At 40.7% G+C, this 16,324-nt stretch overlaps 1 protein-coding gene and 1 long non-coding RNA gene across 3 annotated transcripts in view; one reads left to right on the top strand and one right to left on the bottom strand.

The window, feature by feature from the left end:
- Positions 1-676: 676 nt before the first annotated feature.
- Positions 677-10,170, top strand: LOC149130294 (uncharacterized). Its single transcript, XR_016238964.1, has 2 exons — positions 677-2,293; positions 9,986-10,170. It is a non-coding gene; the product is annotated as an uncharacterized LOC149130294 (long non-coding RNA).
- Positions 10,171-10,586: 416 nt separating this feature from the next.
- Positions 10,587-16,324, bottom strand: part of LOC149130292 (uncharacterized) — a 50,168-nt gene continuing 44,430 nt past the window's right edge. For both annotated transcript variants that reach the window (XM_089345293.1, XM_089345292.1), the window contains exon 13: positions 10,587-11,072. In XM_089345293.1, the coding sequence (XP_089201419.1) occupies positions 10,867-11,072 (206 nt within the window). In that variant the 3' untranslated portion in view covers positions 10,587-10,866. The remainder of the gene's footprint in view (positions 11,073-16,324) is intronic.

Raw genomic sequence — 16,324 nt, 5'->3', positions numbered from 1 at the left:
AGACAAAGGGAGTATGTCGATTACAACTACCCCAGTGCGTAACTGGTACTTAATTTATCGACCCCGAAAGGAAGAAAGCCAAAGTCGAGCTCGGCGGAATTTGAACTCAGAACGTAACGGCAGACGAAATACTGCTAAGCATTTCGCCGCCTTAATTATGACAATAATAATAATAATGACAGTAGTAGTAGTAGTAGTAGTAGTAGTAGTAGTAGTAGTAGTAGTAGTAGTAACAACAACAATCGTGTTAGTGGAGGTAGTAGTTTTAAAAGACAAAGAGGAGAGGGAAGAGTAGATAATGAAGAAGGAGAGGAGGGGGAGGAGGATGAGAAAGAGAAGAAGGATAACGAGAATAATGTCTTACATCTATCTGAGAGTACATCAAATGAAGGTTATATTGATTGGAAAGTTTATAGTGTATGTGTGTGTGTTTGTATGTGTGTGTGTGTGTTTGTATGTGTGTGTGTGTGTTTGTATGTGTGTGTGTGTTTTTGTGTGTGTGTGTGTGTGTGTGTTTGTATATGTGTGTGTGTTTGTATGTGTGTGTGTGTATGTGTGTGTGTGTGTGTGTGTGTGTGTGTGTGTGTGTGAGGTAACATAAAAGATGAGGGGAAGAGGGAGGAGAGGGAAATGATATCAAAATGTCTACAAAATGCGTGAACTCCTTTTGATAGGGGACAGTGTTGAACGGGGACAATTGGAGGAGGCCCACAGATTCAGGATTAGCCGTTCTTGCCCAGCTCTTATCCTCCAATTCAAAGATGCATATTCTGAGAAGGTCCAGTTTCCCTCACCATTTCATTCCTCACTCAATTATGTCTGACTGAATTGTGAGATTCGGGGGATAACTCGGTATTATCTTTGAGCGATTTATTCTCCCTTCCAGAACGGATTCCAGCGTAATGACGAACGCAATCCAAGCATCCGAGGATTAGCCAAACTACGAAGGACACGTTTCCTGGCCGAACTGTTGTTTTCTAACCTACATGTTCATGCTTAGTGTAGGACCATTCTCCCGCGCCATTTTATCCCATAATCACTTTCCGTTTCAAATGATTATGAGACACGGGACATAACTCGGGATTACGGTTGGGGGAGTTATATCCATTGGAGGAAGATGAACGAAATAGTTAAGGATTCGGTTCATGCTTCGGGAGGTCCATTCTCCTTAAGCAGTTTTAACACAGTCACATTCTGTGAAAGGAAGACACATAGAGAGAGAGAGAGAGATAGACAGAGAGAGAGATAGACAGAGAGAGAGGGAGAGAGAGAGAGAGAGAGAGAGAGAGAGAGAGAGAGAGAGAGAGAGAGAGAGAGAGAGAGAGAGAAAGATATCACTTCTCTTCTGACTCTCACCGTCCATTCCCAGTGGGACTTTAAAAAAAAGTAGATAAGGTTTTGAGAGAAGAAGTTATCTTTCATCCGTCCTGTCACTTCCGTTATCGTCCACTACACATCCGGTTTCGCTATTGCCGTTAAACCGCGAGGGTCCCAAATCAAGTATTCAGATCAGTAAACGAATAATGGGAAGTAGGAATTTACATAGACAACAATGAACAATGAGCACCATAACAATTAATAAAAATATTACGAAGAAAATTCACCAATAGGAGGGATTTCCATGTAGGAGTAAAAAGCAAATCCTACAGATATGGGTTTATGCCACTAGGAGGCGCTCTCCGCGCGTCCGTTTTCTCCAATTTACGACCAAAAACTGAGAGTAAACCCTCTGACTCGAACCAGCCATACAACATGCACAGAACTTTCACCACATTTACTGCGCCGGTGGGGACACTTCTCCATCTTCATACTGTCTAAACTTCCGTCCACACTGTTTATAAACATACATATCATATACACACACACACACATACGTATGTATGAATGTATGCGTATGTTGTATTGTTGTTGTTGGCACTCCGTCGCTTACGACGTCGAGGGTTCCAGATGATCCGATCAACAAAACAGCCTGCTCGTGAAATTAACGTGCAAGTGGCTGAGCACTCCACAGACACGTGTACCTTCAACGTAGTTCTGAGGATATTCAGCGTGACACAGTGTGACAAGGCTGACCCTTTGAATTACAGGCACAACAGAAACAGGAAGAAAGAGTGAGAGAAAGTCGTTGTGAAAGAGTACAGCAGGGTTCGCCACCATCCCCTGCCGGGGGCCTCGTGGAGCTTTAGGTGTTTACGCTCAATAAACACTCACAATGTCCGGTCTGGGAATCGAAACCGTGATCCTATATATATATATATATATATATATATATATATATAATTTTGTGTCTGGGGTGAGTCATTCTCTTTTGGTGCCTTATTATTTAACACACTCACCGGTAAAATTTCCACTTATTTTTTTATTTTTATTATTCTAAAAGGTAGGGCATCGCCTTACAGGCACGGTGCCCATAAGAGACCAATGAAATGCGAATTGTGTCTGTTGGAAAAGTTGCATATCTTATTCCAAAATAAGAAATCTCTGAACCAAAGACGCGAACTTTTAAATTCATGTAGACATGCGTCCAAATTTAAAATGTCGGCAAGCCACATACCATATGAGTAGTGTAGATATATTTTTTTGATAATGTTTGACTCCTCGTAACTATTGTGCAATCTTACTATTGGATTGGTACCGCATTATAAATTATTTATTTAATGTTGAAAGAATATTATATAGACCCCTACGTCATTTTAAGAAAACATTCGACTGTTATATGCATAGTTTTTTTTCTTTTTCCTTGCTTTACTTTGTTCTATTCTATTTGTATTTATTTTAAAACATTTTGTATACAAATTTTACCGTTTTTATGGACGGTTCGTCATATGGAATTCTATCATGCATGTATTTTCGGCCGATTTTAACTTTTATACACCCCGCAATTTCTTAAAAATTTGTCTACATGTATACGCTGAGACCTAAATGTTTTCTTATGTGGATGTCTGTATTGTAACAACGTTCACGTATTTGTATGTGTGCGTCTATGCTTACGTACAGAGCCTAGGTTTACACTTGTGACTTGTGCATATACAGTTATGATTTCGTGTGTGTGCGTTTTTGTGTATACATGAGTAAGAGTGTATGCTTATATTTATTTACACATACATGCATTTATTCGCGTGTGTGCCTCTATGTTATATATGGAAATGTGCGCTCAGGTTCACGCTCACACATACTTGAATGTGTGCATAGGCATGTATACATTTATGTTTGTGAGTATTTACGTATATATCCCCATATATATCTATATACGGGATGCTAGCATGCATTTTTGTATACACATACATACGCAGCCTAATTTTGTGTAAGTTCGTCTTCCTTCTCCCTTTCTTTCACTATTTCTTTCTCCCCATCCTCCTTTCTCTCTCTTTTCTTCCTTTCTGTCTTTCTTTCTTCCTTTCTCTCTTTCTTTCTTCCTTTCCTTCCTCACAATAGCCACACTTTCTCTCTTTCTATATTGCTGACGTTATTATCGACATGTTACCCTTCCCCCTCTACTTCATAGGTTAAGATACAATTTTTGTTACCAGCGCATAAGTTTTTCCGTGCGCGAGCTTAACTGCGTGTGTATGTGTTTGTGTATAAACTTGTATTCATGTAAATATTTGTGTCTTGCAAATATATACCCATATACGTAGATTATCTGTACGTATGCATCTGTGTATTTTGATGTATATATATATATATATGTTGTGGATAGTCTAGCATGCGTATATACTATTGTAATTTTATTTTATTTTTAATGCAGCGTATATTTTATTTGATTTTAATGTGTTAATTCGAATATAATTAATTAATTATTTACAATATGTATTTTGAGCCCATTTTTCTATTTAAGGTTTTCTTCGATTTTTTTTAAATAGGATGAATCTATATTTAATTCATTTGTTTTGTTCATTGCGCATCCATGACCGTTATTTGAAACGACCAATCAAACGGATCTATGTGTTTCAAATTTCATATTACTTTTGCTTGCATTGTCATTCCTTTCTCATTTCTAACGAAACTGTCCGACGAACGGGAACGTGAAACTCCGAGTATCAGTCTTTTGTTATATTTCTGCTGCTTTTAAAAAAAGCATATTACTCTACCTCTGGTATTTGAGTACTCTTTTTTACACCTTGTTGCACATTTCATGTGCTTACTCCGGTTCTCTTCACCTCTCTTCATTCCTACTTCTCTTCACTCCTACTTCTCTTCACTCCTACTTCTCTTCACTCCTACTTCTCTTCCTACTTCTCTTCACTCCCACTTCTCTTCACCCCTACTCTTTCTCTCCTCTCTCTTACTCTCCCCTCTCTCACTCTTACTCTCTACACTCTTACTCTCTTACTCTCTCACCCTTACTCTCTTACTCTCTCTCACTCTCTTCTCTCTTTCCATCTCTCTCACTCTCTTTCTCTTCCTCTCTTTCTCCCCCCTCCCATACCCACCTTCCCCCTCTCTTACATCCACCTTACCCTTCCCCCTTCATCGTCACCCCCCCCCTCATAAGCTCATCCCACCACACCCCAACACACTCCTACTCTACCTTCCCACTCCACCCCATCCAATTCCTTACACCCACCACCCACCTTCTACCCACATACCCCTACCTCTACCCCCATCCTCAGCCTAACCCACACTCCACCCATGCCTTCCCCACCTCCAACACCCTCACATCACACCACGCACACACTACAACTGACCAACTCCTTTCTCCCCTCCCCATTTTCACACATACATACGTCAAGATCACCAGCATTTTATCTCTCACACACACAGCACCTCGTTCTTCGATCACCGTTCTTTCTCCCCCTTTGTTATCTCCCCCTTTTCTTAGCTCTCCTGTGTATAATTTCTAACTTCCGGTCAGCCATTACTATGATTGACCGTTGACTGAACACTATTCAATTTTTTTTCTCCGTGTTTTTCTCCTTGTCTCCGTATTCTTTCTGTTGAAGAGCGTAGCTCGAAACGTTAAAGACTTTCCGTATTCCAGAGCGTCATACTAATACATCCTTTTGTTGTTTACACCACCTGTCCTCGTCTGTTGTTGTTTTTTCGTACATTCTCCCATATATATATATATATATATATATGCTATATTTCTGGTAATACAGCTGCAGGAGAAACACCCAGCGAAAGATAAAACTCTGTACCTGGCTTTCGTTGACATGGAGAAAGCCTTCAACAGGGTCCCCTGATCCCTTATCTGGTGGTCAATGAGGAAACTAGGGATAGATGAATGGTTAGTGGGAGCTGTCCGAGCCATGTACAGGGACGCTGTCAGTAAGGTGAGGGTTGGGAAAGAGTACAGTGAAGAATTCCGAGTAGAGGTAGGGTTCAACGAAGGTTCAGTCCTCAGCCCCTCCTATTTATCATAGTCTTCCAGGCAATAACACAGGAATTCAAGACAGGTTGCCCCTGGGAACTCCTCTATGCTGAGTCCCTATCAGAACTAGAAGAGACGTTTCAGGTGTGGAAGCAAGGACTAGAGTCGAAGGGCCTTAGAGTCAACCTAGCTAAAACCAAAGTCCTAATAAATAGCAAGGTAGACAAAACACAAACCCCTTCAGGTAGATGGCCCTGCTCGATCTGTAGAAAAGGTGTAGGTAGAAACTCTATAAGACGTTCCCAGTGTAAGCTATGGACACATAAGAGATACAGCAATATCAAAGGAAGGCTAACTAGGAAGTTAGTTTTTGTATGTGGCAGATGCTCAGGAGCAATAAACACTGAAAATTTGCAGAGAACAACTTCTGTCACATTCCAGGGAGAAAAACTATAAGTAGTTGATAGCTTCCGTTACTAAGGGGACCAAGTCAGTAGCAGGGGTGGATGCTCTGAAAGTGTGGCTGCTAGAATAAGAATAGCCTGGGCAAAATTCAGAGAGCTACCTCTGCTGGTGACAAAGGGCCTCTCGCTCAGAACAAAAGGTAGACTGTATGATGCATGTGTACGAACAGCCATGCTACATGGCAGTGAAACATTGGCCGTGACAGCAGAAGACATGCGTAAGCTTGCAAGAAACAAAGCCAGTACGCTCCAATGGATGTGTAATGTCAGTGTGCATACTCGACAGAGTGTAAGTGCTTTGAGAGAAAAGTTGGACCTAAGAAGCATCAGATGTGGTGTGCAAGAGAGACGATTGCGCTGGTATGGTCATGTGATACGAATGGCTGAGGATACCTGTGTGAAAAAGTGTTACACCCAAGCAGTTGGGGGCTACTGTGGAAGAGGTAGACCCAGGAAGACCTGGGCTGAGGTGGTGAAGCTTGATTTTCGAACATTAGGCCTCACCGAGGCAATGACTAGTGACAAAGACCTTTGGAAATATGCTGTGCTGGAGAAGACCTGGCAGCCAAGTGAAACCATAACCCGTGTCCTATGCCAGTGGTGTAACCAACCCACTTAGGCGTACCTATCTTTCATTGGATACTAAACTCTGCTTGTGAAGACCTGTTGAGGCAAGTGAAATCGAAATCAAATTTGATGACAGCACCGCATGACTGGCATCCGTGCTAGTGGAACGCTAAGAGCACCATCCAAGCACGATCTTTGCCGGGGCCGCTGACTGGACCGTGTGCCGGTGGTACGTAAAAAGCAGCATTCAAGTGTGATCGTTACCAGTGTCACCTTACTGGCACTTGTGCCGGTGGTACATGAAAAACAACTTTCGAGCGAGGGCGTTGCCAGTACTGCTGGACTGGCTCCTGAGCAGGTGACACATAAAAACACCATTTGAGTGAGGCTGTTGCCAGTACTGCCTCACTGGCCCTTGTACCGGTGGCACGTAAATCACCCACTACACTCTCGGAGTGGTTGGCGTTAGGAAGGGCATCCAGCTGGAGAAACTCTGCCAGATCTGATTGAAGCCTGGTGCAGCTATCTGGCTCGCCAGTCCCCAGTCAAACCGTCCAACCCATGCCAGCTTGGAAAGCAGGCATTAAACGACGACGACGATGATGATACACACACACACACACACACATATATATAAAAGGAAAATAAGACAAGGTAGAAAATGTTGAAATAATTTTATCATGAAGAACATTTTAGTACCGATTTCAGTCATTGCAACTTTTTCAACTTCGAGTAAAGAATGAAAAACAATTAAATTGTGGAAAAATTAAATGAAATGATTTCTAAAAAGACTATTTCCATAGTTTTCAAATGCAAGGGACATTTTCCTTTTTTCTCTCCGTCCCTGTGTCTTATTTTTTTTTAAAGTTGTGGCTTGTAGAGTCGTGTTTGAATTTACACCGTATAAACATGGACATGTTCCCAAACACACACACACACACGCATGCACGCACAAACACACGCACTCACACACTCGGTTTTTAAAATCTTTTTCTTGATTCTGTCATTTCGCTGCGGCCAAGCTGGGGCAGCGCCTTGAAGAATTTTAGTCGATAGAATCGACACCATTGATAATTTATTTTTCTTGTTCATCCTGGGTCTTATTCTATCCGTCTATTTCGCTGAACCACTCAGTTGCAGGTACATAAATATACCGAAACAGGCTCTCAAACGGTTGGGAGACAAACACAGACACAAACACATAAATAAATGTTGCTTCCATCCACGAAATCGTGGCCTGAACAGGTAAATAGCTTCCCTAGTGTTTCTCCCCGGCACGAAACCAAACTCCATCTCATCGAGGCTGACTCTCTTCCAATCACAAGGTTTTGCTCAGCCCGAGGCTATATCAGAAGACATTTGTCCAGGGTGCCATGCAGTGGGATTGAAACCAAGACCACAGAGTTGGGAAGCTATGACTCCCATTGCTGAAAATGAATTTCGGAGGCAAATTTATAGAAGGATTTTAAAAAATTCTTCTCTTTACAGGGATTTATTCTTAACATATTCATCACGAGAGATACAGGAAACGAATTTTTCATGGGGACTTTATCATTAAATTCTAAAACTGGAGAAATAAGCTGAACGGGATTCCGAGATATTCATCATTACACCATGAAATGTTGTTCTTAAATATAACAAAGACATTATAAAAATGGCATTTAAGTAGAGACAAATTTCAAAAGTATAATGAGTTGCAAAAAGGATGGTTTTTACAGGGAAATTGTTTTCTTCTGCAGAACACAAGTTATAAGACATTAAAATTTGCAGAAGAAATTAAGGAACTAATATTTTATTTTAAAAAAGAAACCAAAAAAATAATAAAGGGAGAGAACTGAAAAACTCTTAATGATAATACATGCGAAGGGGAATAACTGCGAAGAGAAAATCTGCAAAAAGTCGAGGCCTTTTGACTCCTTTCACTCGCTCGCTCGCAAAAGACAACAGTTGACTCTTCTCAGTTCAGGGGATTTGTTTGTTTGTGTATGGGTATGATTGCGCGCGCGACCAGGAAAATGTTTGTGTGTACGTACAAACACACATGTAGTGACGTCATCTTGAGGGTCTCCAGTACGCATGTGCAGGGTTGGAATCTTCTGTAAGGCCTGCTGGAAGTTCCCTCATGCGCATGCTCAGAAAACTAACAGTATCAAAGTCCTCGTGTATCTCTGACTCGAGATGGTCGGAGCCGCTAACCTCAGACCCTCACAATTTGACCAGGTCCGTGTAGCTGGAATCCTGAAGGAGAATGCCTTCACAAATCTGTGATTAAACCGACTTTGCTGCTTCCACACCAAGGCGACCTGGCTATTGATTGTCGCAAGATGTAACTCTTGTACAGACGAAAAATAAAAGATTGTTGGATCTTTTCCCTTTCAAAGGCAGCACATCGAGAAATTAATTTTTTGGAACTAAACACTTTCAAACTTTGGACACTGGTAGAATGTGTCATATAAAACATCTTTTACTCTTAGTGGTGTTGAGAAAAGTTTATATTTTAAAAGTTATTTCGCGTTAAATTTGTCGTATTTCGGTAATTTGAACCAATCAATGACGTGTATTCAGCTGAATAAAATTACTGCTGTTGTTTGTCAACAACAACTTCTGGCGGTGTATATTTCGTTTGTCGCTATTATTTATGACATCGTTCGTGCGTTTGTATTGGTTTTAGCTTTGGGGTTTTAGGGTTAGGGTTCTTGGATCAGGGTCGCGGTTTTAGGGTTAGGGTTGGGATTTTAGTGTTAGAGTTACAGAAAAATGTGAAAAAATGAAGAAATTTGAGGGGGAGGGGGCAAAAATGTTTTTCCCAAAATAGCTGAAAAACAGGAAAAAAAAACTAAAAGCAGTAGAAATGCACGAACGATTGTGGTGGTGCCATGAAGTAAACATACTTCAGATACACTCGTTTATTCATAAAAACGTAACTGAGATGAAATATGTCATAAATAACAGTGACAATTATTTTTTTAATCTGTCGGCCAAAGGGTAATATGTCATAAATAACAGTGACAATTGTTGTTGGCACTCCGACGCTTATGTCGAGGGTTCCAGTTGATCCGATCAACGGTACAGCCTGCTCGTGAAATCAACGTGCAAGTGGCTGAGCACACCACAGACACGTGTACCCTTAACGTAGTTCTCGGGGGATATTCAGCGTGACACAGTGTGACAAGGCTGACCCTTTGAATTACAGGCACAACGGAAACAGGAAGTAAGAGTGAGAGAAAGTTGTGGTGGAAGAGTACAACAGGGTTGCCATCCATCCCCTGCTGGAGCCTCGTGGAGCTTCAGATGTTTTCGCTCAATAAACACTCACAACGCCCGGTCTGGGAATCGAAACCGCGCTCCTATGACCGCGAGTCCGCTGCCCTAACCACTGGGCCATTGCGCCTCCACTGGCCAAAGGGTAATGTCATAAATAACAGTGACAAGCCAAACATACACCGCCGGAAGTCGTTGTTGACTCCCACATTTTGGAGCTAAAAATCAGTAAGATGTGTTAGCAATTTATTTTAAATAATTTTATACAAACTTTGATACCAAGTAATTTGTTTGAATTCTAATAAATTTTCATAGTAATTGTTGATCAATTTCTGAAATGGATTTGATGTAATTGAAATATTTTTGTATTTAATTTCAGCTCAACCAGTTTTGTTCTCTCCTGTCATGAACGAATCTAATAACAAATTATTTGGAAGGTGAGAGTCACTGTGTCGTTTCCACAATCACATTGAAATTAAAATCACAAATATGTCATCATTTTAATAGGAAAGGATTTATCAACACCTCTATTAATAAATTTGAAATTTATGCATTTATTTTTTATATATGCAATCATAAAGTTTTATTTTTTGCTGGAAAAAATAAACTGCAGTAATTAGTAATTAACAATGATCCTAAAGCTAGAATATAAAATAGAGATAACTCTTAATTGCACTCCCAACCCTGTGTTTTATTCAAACACCCCCACATTAGAGGGGGGGGGGGCTGTCTTAAAAAACCCACAACAGGACAAAGTGAAATGCCCATAGGTACATCATACATTACATAGAAAAACTATCCCTATATGATATATATAAAGAGAAAAGACATCAATATTTATATACCAGACATTTCCCTTTCAGCTATAAATGAAGGTAGATAACTATCGATATACGAAAGGATATGAAAACTGTCTCCACAACAATGGAAGGCGTTTGGGGAGGAGCTTAGATACACAGCAAAAACAACAACAACAAATGAACATTTCAAAGTTTATCTTTATTTCAAAAGTTAATTTCTAAGAAGAAAGGAACCAATTCAGGAAGGGAATCTCTTATGTGGTTGATAGATTTGCTAGAATTAGTAGCCAAATCGTCCTCAATTCAATTATCACCTTAAAGAAGAACACATTGGACAATGTGATTCTGGGTTCCCCACATAAAGACGGGAGGGTCCTGGCTGGAAGGCATTTGAACATGAGTCTCTGTTTAGGCAAGGTTAACCTTTGAGTATAAACAATTACAACATTTACACACAAGTTCACTTTTCTTCTGATGGTAGACATTGAAGTGCCTCAAAGCACTCAGCTGCTTCGAGGGCTTCTCTCAGTGTTTTCAGTGTTCGTTTCTCTTGATCACAACTTGTGTACCATTTGTGCAGCATCTGGAAGCTCTGTTCGTTAGTGTTAAGAGGATTGTCTAACCTGATTGTTTCCAGTTTGACATTTCTGATTCCTAAATGCCTACCTGCAAAACATAAAACAATAAGAAATAATTTCAAAATCATTAACGATTACATAAAAGATGTGTACTGTAGGTTGTCATAAATATAACAAATAAACTAAGTCAATAAAGGAATGAGAAATAGTGAAGAAACATAAAAAAATAAAAGGCATTGTTCTCTGTTTCTAAGAATGTTAATTAAATAATAACAAAGAGGTGGAAATACAGGATGAAAATGGTGAAGATTTGAAAGAAAATCAATTGAAAATTCATGGTAAACAGATGTTAGGAGAAGTGTTTGTGTATGAGAACCTAAAGAATCAATATAGACCACCAACAGTGAATCCATTTGATCAACCCATCCATTGTCTCTGCTCAATATTCTTGGGAGGATTGTAAAGACAGAGTCCTCAGGCACCTCTTCCATAGGGTCCTATCAGAAGCAGCCATCATTAGACTTTTTGGTTGGATTCCCAAACAGAAACAATTAAGATTATGGCTATCACCCAACCATTAAGCTTTTGATCTACCCTTAGGACCCCTGCTCCATTGGTTTGGCTTGAAGAATTTGTCTTGTAATTTGTTCCTGCAACACATGTCCATAGTACCAGAGAGGTGGAGAGGAACCGGTTCAAGCTGGAGAGATTCCCCAGATCTCTGGAATCGTTGTCGTCATCATCATCGTTTAATGTCCGCTTTCCATGCTAGGATGGGTTGGACGATTTGACTGAGGACTGATGGACCAGAAGGCTACACCAGACTCCAATCTGATTTGGAAGGGTTTCTACGGCTGGATGCCCTTCCTAATGCCAACCACTCTGAGAGTGTAGTGGGTGCTTTTACGTGCTACGGGCACGGAGGCCAGTCAGGCGGTACTGGCAACGGCCACGCTCAAAAAAGGTGTATTTTACGTGCCACCTGCACAGGAGCCAGTCCAGCGGAACTGGCAATGATCTTGCTCGAATGTCTTTTCACATGCCACCAGCACAAGTGCCAGGAAGGCAACGTTGGTAACGATCACGCTCGGACGGTGCTCTTAGTGCTCCACTGGCACAGGTGGAATCACGATTTCGCTTTCACTTTCCCCAACAAGTCTTCGCAAGCGGAGTTTAGTGTCCAATGGAGGAATGTTACACGTAAGCGGACTGGCTACATCCCTGGCTTCACCACCTCAGCCCAGGTCTTCCTGGGCCTACCTCTTCCACGGGTTCCCTCAACCGCTAGGGTGTGGCACTTTTTCACGCAGCTATCCTCATCCATTCTCACCACATGTCCATACCAGCACAATCGTCTCTCTTGCACACCACAACTGATGCTTCTAAGGTTCAACTTTTCTCTCAAGGTACTTACACTCTGTCGAGTTTGCACATCCATCGGAGCATACTGGCTTCCTTGTGAGCTTACGCATGTCCTCAGCAGTCACGGCCCATGTTTCACTGCCATGTAGCATGGCCGTTCATACACATGCGTCGTACAGTCTGCCTTTTACTCGGAGTGAGAGGCCCTTTGTCACCAACAGAGGTAAGAGCTCTCTGAACTTTGCCCAGGCTATTCTTATTCTAACAACTACAAATTCATCATACCCTCCCCACTACTAACTTGGTTACCTAGATAGCGGAAGCTATCAACTACATCTAGTTTTTCTCCCTGGAATGTGGCAGAAGTTGTTTTCTGCACATTTTCAGTGTTTATTGCTCCTGAACATCTGCCACATACAAAAACTAACTTCCTAGTTAACCTTCCTTTGATATTGCTGCACCTCTTATGTGTCCATAGCTTACACTGGGTACATCTTATAGAGTTTCTACCTACGCCTTTTCTACAGATTGAGCAGGCCCATCTAACTGAAGAGATTTGTGGTTTGTCTGCCTTCTTACTTATTAGGACTTTGGTTTTAGCTAGGTTGACTCTAAGGCCCTACGATTCTAATCCTTGCTTCCACACCTGAAGATTCTCCTCTAGTTCTGATAGTGACTCAGCAATTAGTGCAAGGTCATCAGCATAGAGGAGCTCCCAGGGGCATTCCTCTGTTATAGACTATGATAAATAGGAGTGGGCTGAGGACTGAACTTTGGTGGACCCCTACCTCTAACCAGAATTCTTCACTGTACTCGTTGCCGACCCTCACCTTACTGACAGCGTCTCTGTACATGGCTCACACAGCTTTCACTAAACATTCTTCTATCCCTAGTTTCCTCATTGACCACCAGATAAGGGATCGGGGGACCCCTATACATCCTATTTAGTATCATTACTCCAGAGACCCTTTAAAGAAATCCCATTTTGGCCGTTTGATAACATTCCATGGTCAATGCCTGAAATAGTTGTCTGTGATGTTTCTCCCCTTCTGACTAATTGATAATTAAAACATCAAGAGTTAGAAATATCTAGAAGATATGGTTTGAACTATCAAACAATACTGGTCCTATTAGGCATATCTGGACCAAAATACAAATAGACGAGATACCAGAATGATCTCAAAGACACAATGTATTGGGTTATTATCCCATAAATAATGCAGTTTGTTTACACTTCTTTTATTTTACAAACTTAAGAGAAACAAAGTTCTTTTTAAATCTTTAATATACTCTCCTTCATTTTCTACAATGCTCTTCCATCTATCCGGCAGACTTGCAAGGCCTCTCTTCCAAAATTCACTTGTCCATGATGAAAAATACCCCCTCCACTTCTATTCTGACCTCATCTACTGATAACATATTTTTTTCTGTCCGAACGATTTTGAAGACTGCACAATAAATGACAATCAGATGGGGCAATGGCTGGTGAATATGGTGGGTGGGCATTGTTTCCCATTCAACCTGCGCCAGCCTTTGGAATGTCATCCTTACTGTATGTGTCTGAGCATTATCCTGATGGAAGAACACCTTTCGTCTTGAAACCAAAGATGGTCGTTTCTCTTCTAGCGCTGACTTAAGCCACTCAAGCTGCTCACAGTAGATCTCCTTCGTTATCGTTTGGTTAGGGTTTAAAAGTTCAAAGTGGACTAAACCTTTCATATCCCACCAAACAGATAACAACACCTTACATGTCTGAGGACCTTCTTTAGGCTGGAGTGCCCGTGTTTCTCCTCTCCCAACCCACTGTCTTTGGAGCTTGACGTATTTATAGAGAACCCGTTTCTTGTTACCAGTCACTATTCGGTTCAAAAGAGGTTCATTCATGAGACATGACAGCAGAGGAGAGCACACATTCACTCTGTGCGTGATCCATTGACCCAATTTGATGATTTTTCCAATACCATGCAAGTATCAATGAATGGTTGAATGACCAAATCCAAGCTTCTCTGCTAGTTACAATGGGATTTTGTTCCACCAGCGTTTGCAGGACATCCTCGTTGAGCTCTACAGATCTTCCAGGACGAGGCTCATCTTCTAGGCTGTAGTTTCTGGCTCAGAATTTATGAAACCACCATTGACACTGGCTTACGCTTAGTTTCTGATCCCAATACACTGCATTAATATTCCTCATGCTTTCTGTTGCATTGTTGCCTTTACTGAATTCATAAAGCAAAATATGCTCCTTTGTCACTTCCATTATAGCTTTGAAAAAATAACGGTCAAAATGGAACTGCACGCTTCAAAACTTGCACTAAGAATAAGTAAAACGTAAAATTACTACCTGCTTTTATAGCAAGTTGATGCAGGTAGTTTATCCCATCCCCTTCTGACTTTCAGTTCATACAATTGAAAAAACTGCATTATTTATGGGATGACCCAATACAAAATATAACACAGTTTGCTAGACAACATGGGTTCATGAATCATTATAAGGATCTCTTTCAAAGGTTCAAGGACATGATTTAGAGAGAAATCAATAACACTCTCTTTACTCTTTTACTTGTTTCAGTCATTTGACTGTGGCCATGCTGGAGCACCGCCTTTAGTCAAGCAAATTGACCCCAGGACTTATTCTTTGTGAGCCTAGTACTTATTCTATTGGTCTCTTTTGCCGAACCACTAAGTTGCGGGGACGTAAACACAGACACAAAAACATACACATATATATACATATATACGACGGGCTTCTTTCAGTTTCCATCTACCAAATCCACTCACGAGGCTTTGGTCGGTCCGATGCTGTAGTAGAAGACACTCACCCAGTAAGTGTCATTTCTTATTCACTTCCATCAAGAAATCAAAGGAAAGGACATCTGTTCCCTTCAAACGTTGCTTTTGTCACCTTGACATCAATGTTTTGAAACCTATTTCCAGACAGATTCAGTGCTGAGTTACTGAAGCAGAATTTTCTAGAACTATCATCAAGGAGTTACTAAAATTTCCAAGAATTTCTAGAACATTCTGGCAACATAGACACCAGTGTAAATAAAGGGATCGTAAGATCAACAGTTCAGTTTGTTTCTAACTATCCAAGAACAGCATTCTTCACAGATGGCATCAAGAGGTTGTAAGCATCTGGCAGACCCATTCTGCTGTGTCTGTGGTGAATTTCTCAAGACAACAGCGTAAAAGCACTCTGAAGCAACATCAGCTGAAATGTGTGAGGTCTACAAGGTATAGTGACAAAAACAAAGTTTGAAGGAGATATTAGCCATTCTCGTATTTTCTAGGGTTAAGCAAATAGGAAATAACAATTGTTATTCATGAACAAAAATCGTGTTACCCAGTGTAATAGAGAGGTGTTAAGTTAAAGCAAGCAAAGAGGAGAATTTTGATTTGCAGGAAAGAAGACAGGAATCACCAACATAAACACCATCCACCGACGTACAATTGACCATTACATGTCAGTGAAGTGTGATTCACAACTAAATGGACACTGGACAGTGGAGCGGCTGCAACATGCCACTCACTATACACAGAACATGTGAAAAAGGATGCACTTTATGATGTAGTCCTGTACTCCCAACTAAATGACTGAGATGTCCCACCTGAAACACTTTCCATCGTAAATCTGTTTAAAACAGACATTTTGCAAAAAAACAACAAAACGTAAACTTAGTAAAAATGTAAAACAAACAAAAAAAATTAGTCATTAACTCACCAGGTTATACTTAAAATGATATATTTTAATTTGCTCTCTCAAAAGACAATATTAAATCTATTGTGTCCTCTAATTTATCCATTTTACTAACCCTGCTAATCTCGGTGGTTATTTTATGAAGTTTCAGTAATACCAATACCTTTAATAGAATCACTTTACAGCTAGCCTTTCAATTGCAAAGTTGGAATGGGATCTTCTCTCAGTCATGCTGACAAACAAAAGCTGACACCTATTAAAATCAATTAAGTACTGTTATT

Source organism: Octopus bimaculoides, chromosome 29, assembly GCF_046866305.1.
Source record: "Octopus bimaculoides isolate indiv1 chromosome 29, ASM4686630v1, whole genome shotgun sequence".
Taxonomy (NCBI): domain Eukaryota; kingdom Metazoa; phylum Mollusca; class Cephalopoda; order Octopoda; family Octopodidae; genus Octopus; species Octopus bimaculoides.
The sequence above is the reverse complement of the archived record's forward strand: the minus strand, read 5'-3'. Positions and strand labels throughout refer to the sequence as shown.